The sequence below is a fragment of the Lotus japonicus genome, unplaced genomic scaffold (genome assembly GCF_012489685.1).
Source record: "Lotus japonicus ecotype B-129 unplaced genomic scaffold, LjGifu_v1.2 AP026985.1".
Taxonomy (NCBI): domain Eukaryota; kingdom Viridiplantae; phylum Streptophyta; class Magnoliopsida; order Fabales; family Fabaceae; genus Lotus; species Lotus japonicus.
In genome coordinates this window covers 230,558-241,143 of record NW_026645412.1, presented here as the reverse complement: position 1 = coordinate 241,143, position 10,586 = coordinate 230,558, and the positions used below count along the sequence as shown (strand labels likewise).

The 10,586-nt window shown below is 38.3% G+C and overlaps 2 protein-coding genes across 2 annotated transcripts; both read right to left on the bottom strand.

The window, feature by feature from the left end:
• Nucleotides 1-6,366: 6,366 nt before the first annotated feature.
• On the bottom strand, nucleotides 6,367-7,008 carry LOC130727292 (protein MAIN-LIKE 1-like). The gene has a single exon (XM_057578398.1). The coding sequence runs from the start codon at nucleotides 7,006-7,008 to the stop codon at nucleotides 6,367-6,369; it is 642 nt and encodes a 213-aa protein (XP_057434381.1).
• A 1,955-nt stretch (nucleotides 7,009-8,963) lies between these two features.
• On the bottom strand, nucleotides 8,964-10,373 carry LOC130727291 (uncharacterized). Its single transcript, XM_057578397.1, has 3 exons — nucleotides 9,941-10,373; nucleotides 9,452-9,793; nucleotides 8,964-9,367 (listed from the first exon to the last, which is right to left on the bottom strand). The coding sequence occupies exons 1-3, from the start codon at nucleotides 10,371-10,373 to the stop codon at nucleotides 8,964-8,966; spliced, it is 1,179 nt and encodes a 392-aa protein (XP_057434380.1).
• Between the last annotated feature and the right edge of the window lie 213 nt (nucleotides 10,374-10,586).

Sequence of the window (10,586 nt, the reverse complement as noted above, 5' to 3'; positions counted from 1 at the left end):
TGGAATATTTGTGACTGTTATTGACTTGAGCTCTTCATTTTTTTAGCAATATGGTGGTTATTGACATTCTGCCAGCTGATCCTGCAAATCCTATCAATCATGCACCTGCAATAGGAGATGGTGTTGGATTTCATCCTTTTGACCAATCGGAAGCTGTCAATGAGACTGTTGATTTACCTCATCTCCCTCCTATAAATGCAAAGAAGAGGAAACCCAATGCTAGCGGTTCAAGAAAATGCTCTGGTTCATGGAACACTTTGTTAGATTACCTAAGAGTGAAGCCAAAGATCCCACTGCAACTTGCAAGCATTGAGGTAAGAAATATTTATGTGACCCTGAGATTCATGGTACATCAAATTTAAATGATCATATCAGAGTATGCCCCAATATCCCATCTACTGTTAAGTCTGATCCAAACTAAAATGTCCTCACTTTTGGGCCCGGTGGTAGTGGAGGAGGAGGTCCTGATTTAGGTGCAACTAGCCAGAGATTTAATTTGTAAGCTTGTAGAAGGGCACTGACATTATTCATCATTTTAGATGAACAACCCTTTAGGGTGGTTGAGGGGCAGGGCTTTAGGAATCTTCTTAAACTTTTACAACCCCAATTTACATTCCCTTCAAGGCATACAGTGGCTAGGGACTGTTATCAAATTTATTTAGCTGAAAAATTGAGGTTAAAGGTTTTTTTTTTAGATCTGATAGTAGTAGGGTTGCCTTGACCACTAATTGTTGGACATCTATTCAGAACCTCAACTACTTAACCCTCACAGCCCATTTCATACACAAAGAGTGGAAGTACCAAAAGAGAATAATTATCTTCTCTGTAATTACTAACCATAAAGGTGAAACCATAGGAAAACACATTGAGGAAGTCTTAAGGGAATGGGGACTTAGGAATGTGTCCACAATCATAGTGGATAATGCAACTGCTAATGATTCTGTTGTGGATCACTTGAGAAAGAGGATAAATAGTATGAACGGTTTAGTGATGAAGGGTGAGTACTTGCACATGAGGTGTTGTGCTCACATTCTGAACTTGGTTGTTAATGATGGCCTTAAGGACTTGCAAAAGTCTATTTCTAGTATTTGCAATGTTGTAAGGTATGTGAGGTCATCAAGTCTAAGGAAGGATAAGTTTAAGAAGTGTGTGGGGTTTGCTAGAGTTACTAGTAAAAAAATCATTGTGTCTTGATCTTTCTACTAGGTGGAACTCAACATTTATGATGCTGGATGTTGCGGAAAAATTTGAAACTTTATTTGAAAAGATGGAGTTTGAGGATCCAGGGTATTTGGAATACTTTGGAGTTGTTGGCCCCCTTGCTGCAGCAGATTGGGAGAGTGCACGGGTGTTTGGGAAGTTTCTGAAACTGTTTTATGATGTCTGATGACCCGGATTTAGTAGTGTTTTTAAGGTCATTTCGTTGTAGGTTTTGAGTCTTTTTCTTGTGTCTCATGTAGTGTTTCATGCATTTCCATGCATTTTTATCTTTACTAGTGTTTTTGCAATGCTTTGGTAATTTCATAGTTTTATAGGGTCTTTAATGGTATTTTAGTAGAGTTTAGGGGTCTAGTTTAATTCCTAGTTGATTTTATACTCTTGTGCAAATTAACCTTTGAGTTTCTTGGCTTTGTTTCTAGTCTTTTTGAGCAAGTAATCAGGTTGTAACAGCTGAAGGAAGAAAGCCAAGGGGTTTAGAGACTTGAAGGAGGCATTAAAGAGGAGTTAAAATGAAGTTGAAGAGGTTTTCAGGCGAGCTGGGGCGCTCAAGCGCTGCCCTGGGGCGCCTGAGCGCCAGGGAGGCAGAAGCCAAATGCTGAAGAAAATCAGCCTGGCGCTGGAGCGCTCGAGCCTGGCGCTCGAGCGCCCGGCACAGCAGAAAAACGCCAATTTTGCCTATAAATAGGATTCTAGTCATTTTCTTTTGTAATTTTTTTCATATATTTTCATACTTTATAAAATTCAGAGGTAGAGGATCATCTAGGAGAGTGAGAGAAGGCTTCCAAGCTTGTAGTTCAGGTTCTTAGCCATGCTTGGCTAATCTCTCTTCTATTGCTTTGGTTTTCATGTAAGACTTTTCATGTTTAAGTTATAATCTTAAGTTCTTTCTCATATGTTCTTCTTCTCTCTTTGAATCCCATTTTCTGAATATCAATCTAAGCTTGAATGCATGCTAGCATTTTGCTTTTCTATAATCATAACGGAAGTTTGTTATAGAATTGGGACTTGATGTGGGATTGCCCCTTCTATCTTGGCTACTAGGAATAGAGGAAGGGTTGAGTTTGTTGGCCTGAAATTGCATGATCTAAAACCTCATATAAATGACTAAGTACACAAGGAATTGGGCTTAGCTTTTAGTATGAGAGAATTGCTTATGTGAGAAATCAATAAGTGAGTAATTAGGCTATAGCATCAAGGAGAGATTGATGAGAACATGTGCTTAGTGAAGGTATGAAAAACGGTAGAAAGGGGGGGTTTGAATAGCGTTTTCAGAATAAAACTTCCACCTTAAGATTTTAACAAATCTTTCGAGACACAAGTAAAGTGCTTAAGATAAGAGATAAGAAAAGCACACAAGGATTTTATCCTGGTTCACTTGATGAATCACTCAAGCTAGTCCAGTCCACCCGTGAAGGTGATTTCTTCCTTCTTAGAATGAAGGCAATCCACTAATCAGATAATTTTTACAACTGCACTTGAAACCTACAAGTGACTAACAATACACTGACTTAGCTCACACTAAGATTCACTCTCTTAGTCTTCTCTAGGATCCGATCAACCTTGATATCCTAAAGGTAAACTAAACAACTGTTTAAGAAATATTGTTTACAAAGAAATTGCTTCTTAAAAGCTTGTAGTAAACACAATGAATTCAATGAAGAAAGAATGCTTAGAAGATTTGAATATAGCTTGCGCGTGTGAGATTCTTCCAACCGCATCTTTCAATCTTCAGCCTCTATATATACTCCAAGGATTAGGGTTTGAACGTTGCATGGGAATGCTACCGTTGGAGGGCAGATCTGGAATTTCCAGCTTCTGCTGTGGCTGAGAATGTTAGGTTAGGTCGTCAGGATAGTACATTTGCTTTTGTACTTTGGATAGTGACTTGACCTTTAACCTTGTAGACTTCTGATCAGAGGAATGCTTCGTGTTGGAACTTGTGAAGCTTGTTGATCAGAGTCAGAGGGAAGCATGGATCCTCTGACCGTTGTACCTTCTGATTCTGAACTCAGAGGAGAAGTACTTGGTCTTCAGAGCCATTTTGCTTCTGGACTTCAGAGTCTTCTACACCATCAGAACATCTAAACCTTCAGAGTGTCTGGGTTGTCAGAACGTCTGGACCTTCAGAACTTCAAGTGAGCTGAGTCCTTATCAGAGCTTGATTAACTTCAGATCTTCTGAAGCTTTTCTACTGTTCAATTTGAACATAGAGATTGCGAAAGCGTTGCTAGGGTCACTTTTTCAGCACAGTGCTTCTGATTTGTGTGAGATGATATTAAGGTCAGAGTCTGTTAATAGCACACTCAGAAAAACACGTTAGAGTACCATAATTGTTCATACTAAAATGTTAACTTGTAATCATCAAAACATAGAGTTGTACTACACGATCAAAACTTGATCTTACACTTAGAATGATGTGCTTGAATTGACTAGTTGAGCAAGAACCCAACGCATGTTCTTTTATGAGTTTTTGTTTATTTTATCTTTACTACATCGACATATCTCTATTTCAATAAAACAAACCTTCATATTCAAGACTTAAACTGAATTTAGTCACTCACAATCCCTGTGGTTCGATATTTAAAACCGGGTGGATTCGTACACTTGCGGATTTACCAACAATGCCACAAATGTTTTGTTTGCTTCATTACATGTGACTATCCATACGGTATTCCATCAACTAGACTTGGTTTGTAGTGCTCTTAGGAACTCAACAACTAGTGTCAATCCTATTGTGAGTGCCATGGGTGTGGATATGAGAAAGAAATATGACAAATATTTGGGGGGACATCAATAACATCAACCAAGTTCTTTATTTTGGTGTGATTCTTGACCCCCGATCTAAAATGGGCTATGTGAAATGGTCTTTTAGGGACATGTATGGAGATGATGCAATTTTTTTGCATGAACATAGTGCTAGCATAAAACAAAACCTGTCAAAGTTGTATGATTGGTATGCTTCATGTCATGAGAAACAAACAAGGGGAGAACCTGTGTTTAGTAGTCAAACTGATGGGGGTTCATGTGGACCAACTTCTGGTCCTGTTGAAATTTCATCAAGTGTTGGCTGTGTTGCTAGAACAGTTGCATTCGACTTTTTTACCTTGGTAGTGTAAATTTGGAGTTTATTTACCAATCTGGTGCAACTTTTAAAATATTTACAGAACTAGTGTAAATCGCCACTACCATCGGCGATATATATATATATATATATATATATATATATATATATATATATATATATATATATATATTTACACGTTTTAGAGAAATCGCCAATAGGGCTGGCGATATATATTTTTTTTCTTAGTATCGCCATTAGTATAGGCGTTAACCATATATTATATATTTTCTTCTAGTGTTGCCATTATAATTGGCGATTTTAAATTGTTTAGTGTCGCCATTAGGATTAGCGATGTCTTGTTTTTTTTTAAAACAATAATGCTTATAGGATTGTCGTTCCTTTTTTTTTTGTTCACTTTGATGTAGTTAATAGTTATTTTTTTAACACATTATATATATATGTAGTTAAAATATATATATAGTTAAATAGCAAAACATTAAAAATATAAGATAAGGTTGTAGATTAATACAATAGTAAGATTGCAAATAAACCTAATTAATGTCGTGATGAGGTTCCACAATGAGGTTTTTTTTCGCTGACGTTGTGGTCGCCCAATTTGAAGTTGTTCCACCACCTGTTGTGGTCGCCCACCTCTCGTTCTCGGACCACCTCGACGCCCATGTTGAAAGGGTGGTTCTTCTTCTTCTTCTTCTTCTTCTTCCTCTTCCTCTTCCTCTTCTTCCTTGTCACTTTCTGCAGTATCAACTTCTCTAGGATGGAAAATCTCATATGGTGGTGTCGCGTATGCAGATACAGGTGTGCTCAAAGAGGTGGCAAACATTGATCTTGAGTTAAACATTGAAGGAACATGCGGAAAAGAGTATTGAGGCGGGAAACTCGAACTTTGTCCCGCATGAAAAAATCCCTGCATATGTGAATGATATTGTGTTTGAGTAGGTGGTTGTTGTGAGTGATCTTCTAAATGTTGAGATTGTGATTGATGTGCTACATCCTCAAAGTCAAATCCTCGATTCGGTTCAGGTGATGGATTTGTCCCTTGCAAATCATTTGAAAAGGCGATGGCTCTATCCCTAATAATTTGGATTGTTTGCATAGGATTATTGATAACATTGGATGGTCTCGTGTAACTTACAACCCAGCGCGCAAATGATTGCTGAAAATTAAACATCATAATGTCACAAGTGGGGTAAAACATCACAAGATATTAACATTTGTGGAATATTCAAGATAAACTTAATTACCGTAGCAGCAACAATGACCCCCTCACGAGATATGTATCGACGAGTACGAGGTATATACCACTCCAGATATTGTGAGTCTTCTTGTGACAAATTAATACGCGGCTGCCTATGAATTAGTTGAGTACGCCAATTATTCCATCTTTCAATCCACTCCATATGATACTCTGGCCAATACTTATCTGTTCTGCCACGAAGATCAATTTTGTTGAGTTTGTCTAAATTGGCTGGGGGTTGTGGAGGACCTTGTTGATATCTAAACTACCGCATCACCCTATCTACTTGGTGCCACTCCACAACAGCATAGCATATCAGTGGAACAGTTGCGTATATAAGATCTGAAACCTCAAAACCAGCAATTATGCTCCTTATTTTAGGGTTGTCGTATGGTGTCCATATGAACTGATTATAAATATTTAAAATTCTATAAGAGATTATTAATAATTAAAATGAAAAAATAATAATGAAAAATACAAACCTCATTTATCGACAACCGATCAAACATGGTTCGTATGATAGCAACAACATGGTTTGGGTTGTTAGTTCTACATAATGGATAATCCCACCTGACATATAAATTGTAAGCGATCCAAAGTAATGACATGTGCAAACGGAAAATGAAAGTTTAATCTTGAATATGGTAGTAATACCTTCGTGCAAGGAGAATAGATTTCCTTCCCGCAAGAGCTCGTCAAAATCCTGTACAGTTGGGGCAATGCATGGAATGCGGTCCCATGCCCATGATTGGAGAAGAAATGAACATCCACTAAGTTCTGATTGTGTTGGATTTGTTGCTTTGTCCAAGCCTTTATATAAGGTAGCCTAAACAGGTGAACCCCAACTATAATTTTGGGCAGCTGGCAAATCTACCAAATTTTGAAGGTACATCAGGTGAACTCGACTCCCTGATGTGTCAGGTAACAACAAACCACCAAGCAACAACAAGATGTGAGCCCTAGCATGTTGTGCTATGACTTCATCAGTTGCATCAGGAGGAAGAAACTCGAATGTGTTTTCTAACCAAGTAAGATTCACCTTACCCCCCAACATGTCATTTTCTGGAGGACTATGTCCCAATAATAATGAACAAACCTCCTTCCAATTACTAGAACTATACCCAGTAACAACCTCGCCGTCAATAGGAAGACCAAGTTGTAAGGCGACATCTTGCAACGTAATGGTGACCTCACCATACGGGAAATGGAAGGTATGGGTCTCTGGCCTCCAGCGCTCGACCAATGCTGTAATAAGGTGATGGTCTATGTTTGAATCACCAATTTCAAATGCATGCCCGAAACCCGCATTATCTATTAAAGCTCTAATACGACTATCTATTTCATGCACCATACTTAGCCTTCGACGATGTCTTGGTCTGATCATCCTTTCATTACCGGTCCATATTTTCTCTGATACATGGTTCCCTTGATGCCTCAGTAATGATCTATCAATAGGTCTAGGTTCCATATTTGAGTTGAGAAATTGTGGTTTTTGTGTAAGGAAAGGCAAAGTAGTTTTTGAGTAAGTGAGAAGTGTAGGCTTGAATGTGTCTTTGTGAGATGAACCTTTATGTATAAGTGTCTTCATCCATCTCAAGAGTAAAACTTACTCGTGATTCCCCTCTTACAATCCATGTACTGATGCTATTCAGTAAAGTTTCCTTACAAGAAGAATAGACAAAAGTGTCATTCATGCAACCTTACAAGTCATGTGGGATGTTGTAACTTAGCATCATATGATCTTGGAATATTCATGCTCATACTCAAGTATCAGGTCTTTTTGGTCTTGCTCAATGGAAGCCATGTGCTCTTTGTGAGATAAAGACAAAGCCAAAGCCATGCAAATGTCAAGTCTAAATTGTCATGTGTAAAGACAAAACCATATATATTGCAAAAGGTGTTGTCAAGTCTAAATTGTCATGTGTAAAAGACAAAGCCATATTCGTTGCCAGCGTCCAAAGTATTCGAACTATTTTATTTTTTTTCCTTGTTGTTGCTTTTAGTGACGGAAATTTCCGTCACTAACTACAAAAGTTAAAAAAAAATTGTTCAATGCTTTCGTACTACATACTAGTTTAAATTTTTTTCTTGTTGTTGCTGTTAGTGACAGAATTTTTTTGGTCACTAACTACAAAAGTTAAAAAAAAATGGTCATTTCAATGCCAGTGGCGATTTCAGAAGATTTTTGTTCTTTCAGAATCCTCTCAGATTATATTCTTTAGAATATATTCTTCTTTTTTTGAATGACCAAACATAATTTTGACTTGACAATTGCATGAACTTATTGGATTGGCTTTGTCTTTATCTCACAAAGAGAACTATGTATGAAATAATACTTCTTCGTTATAGGCCTAGTCCAGAGCATTATTGAACAATGACATTGATTGATATTGAGTATGAGAACATGAAAGCTTTGTTCTTATCTATTTTTTCCTTCAGTAGCGTACAAGCATGCGGAGGTGATAAAATTTAAGGAAATTATTATTTTTCTTAATATGTAAAAGATGAAAAGGAAGAAAATAATTTGACAAAGAGCAATTAGGTTTTCATTAACATCCAACGTCATTCACTTACAAAGACATTAAAACATAAAAACTGAGATAATTAACCACTAGTTTGTATATAAGGACAATGACTTCGGTTATGCCCTTCAGATCGACACATACTGCATTTCTTAACTCTATTCGGAACACGCGTATCCATTTCATTGTGGATACGGGAAGTCCTTGGTATGCCTGAAGTATCACGTCTTCTTTCTGGATTGGGCTTAAGCGTAGGACCTGTATATGATGGCCAATATTCTTCATTTCCAAGAGGGTGAAACTCATGCGCATACGCCTTATAGATATGATCCAGTTTGTAAACATGATCAATATACCATCTATGATCCATATTGCAATGAGCGCATGCTGCAATGACATGTGAACAAAGAATCCTTAATGCTTGAAATTCTCCACAATCACACCACCGGTCATTCAACTTAACGGTGCATTTCATTGGCCGTCTACCCACACGCGGATTAACACGTTCTACCACCTCAAATGTGACACCCGGGGCCGACGAGGGCGGGGAGTGATCGCCGGTGCAGTGAGGCACGGACAAGGAGTGGCTCCTGGCAGGCTTCTAGGCGGAGGGGCACATGACTGAACCGATCTCACACCTGAACAAGAGGTATTCCGAGACTGTGTAGGGATGGACTATACAGTTGAGGAGGGCATAACAAATTTGATTGGTACTACTCATGACAACAAGTTGCAACTTCTTTTCGGGAGCCCAACTGATAAGAACTCCATGGTTAAGTGTGCTTGCCTTGGAGCAATATCGTGATGGGTGACCTCCTGGGAAGTTTTCCCGGGAAGTGCGCGAGTGAGGACAAAGCGCGCTGAAAAGACTCGTGTTGTTACCGTGAGGCCAGTCGTCAAGTCAGGATGTTACATCAAACTTCCACGATTCTCTAGTGAATCTATGGACATAATGAGATGTAGCTTGTACTCGCTTCTCTTGCAGAATTGCAGTTAGCTCTTCCCAATACTCATGCCCTCCTTCCATCATGTTGCGTATTTTAATTCCTCCGTCCACAAACATTGAACTCCACTTGTAAAATGTAGTCTTCACCAACGCTGTCAAGGGCAATGCTCGAGCTCCTTTTAATACTGAGTTCAAACACTCAGCAAGATTGGTCGTCATGTGCCCGTATCTTGAACCTCCATCATAAGCTTGGGTCCATTTTTCCCTTGGGATATTATCTAACCATGTTGCAACTTCCGGAAACTCTGACCTTAGTACAATGAGCTTTGCTTCAAATCTGGGTTGTCTCCTCTCATATCCTGTAAATATTACATATAATTAATAATCCAAATTACGTACTCATAATGTTAGAGTAATTTATCACTGAAAAAAAAATGACTTACCCATGTTGATGACATATTTCTTTAGCTCATCATTTTTAAATCGTTGGTTAAAATTGCTTGCAATGTGCCGAATGCAATAAACTGACTGTGCATCGGGCTCAACCCACCCGACTCTCTGATCTTGCAAAGCTGCTAACAACCCGCTTCCTCTATCAGATATGATACATAGATTCGGTTGTGGTGTAACAAATCTGCGTAGATTGTATAGAAACCACATCCAAGCTTCTTTTGTCTCCCCTTCAACAATTGCAAAGGCGATCGGAAAGAGGTCTCGATTTCCATCTTGAGTTACAGCAACTAATAATGTGCCACAATACTTTCCCGTCAGAAATGTTCCATCCACTTGAATAAAATGGGTTTGCAATACGAAAACCCCTCAATGCATGGCTTAAATGACCAGAAGACACGATCAAGGATCAAACTAGATGGGTCTACCATCCCCTGGTCCATTGATGGAGAAGTTTCATATTGAACATATGTGTCGGGTACAAAGTGTTGGATTGCATGTAACCAACCATGTTGGTAGCAGATTATATGATTCTTCCCAGCCACCAAATAATCTTGGAATTGCTTTTTGTTTCGCAATCCAAGCTTTTCTATAAGTTATAGAAAAACCATATTGAGTTTTGGTCTCTGCAACCAAAGCTTTTATTGGGATATTAGGATTTGCATTTACTAAGTCAACAATACAATCAACAACAACTGATGAGTCTAACTTTTCATGATCTTGACTTATGACTGAAGTTATGCAAGTATGGTCACCAGTAATCTTCTTTATCTCCCATTTATTGCGTATTTTGCTTAAAGATGCTCTTATCCCCCATTCACATCCACTTTCAAATTGTTTACACTTAGCCACAAATCTGTCTGGTCTCGACTCGTGAACAACATAGTCAAGTGAATGCAACATAGATATCGCCATCAGCCATGGTGATTTACACTAGTTCTGTAAATATTTTAAAAGTTGCACCAGATTGGTAAATAAACTCCAAATTTACACTACCAAGGTAAAAAATTCGCTGCATTCATGTAGCATTTGAAGGAAAAAAACTTCCTTGATCAGAAAAATGAGCTCGAAAGGTATTTGGTTGAAGATAATGTTGGTCTTAATGATGAGAAGTTTGATTTACTTGGG

Coding starts and splice junctions, on each gene's coding strand:
- LOC130727292 (XM_057578398.1), bottom strand. CDS start 7,008: ATGGAACCTAGACCTATTGATAGATCATTACTGAGGCATCAAGGGAAC.
- LOC130727291 (XM_057578397.1), bottom strand. CDS start 10,373: ATGGCGATATCTATGTTGCATTCACTTGACTATGTTGTTCACGAGTCG. Junction 9,794..9,940: donor TACATGCAATCCAACACTTT/GTACCCGACACA, acceptor ATTTTATTCAAG/TGGATGGAACATTTCTGACG. Junction 9,368..9,451: donor GAAATATGTCATCAACATGG/GTAAGTCATTTT, acceptor TAATATTTACAG/GATATGAGAGGAGACAACCC.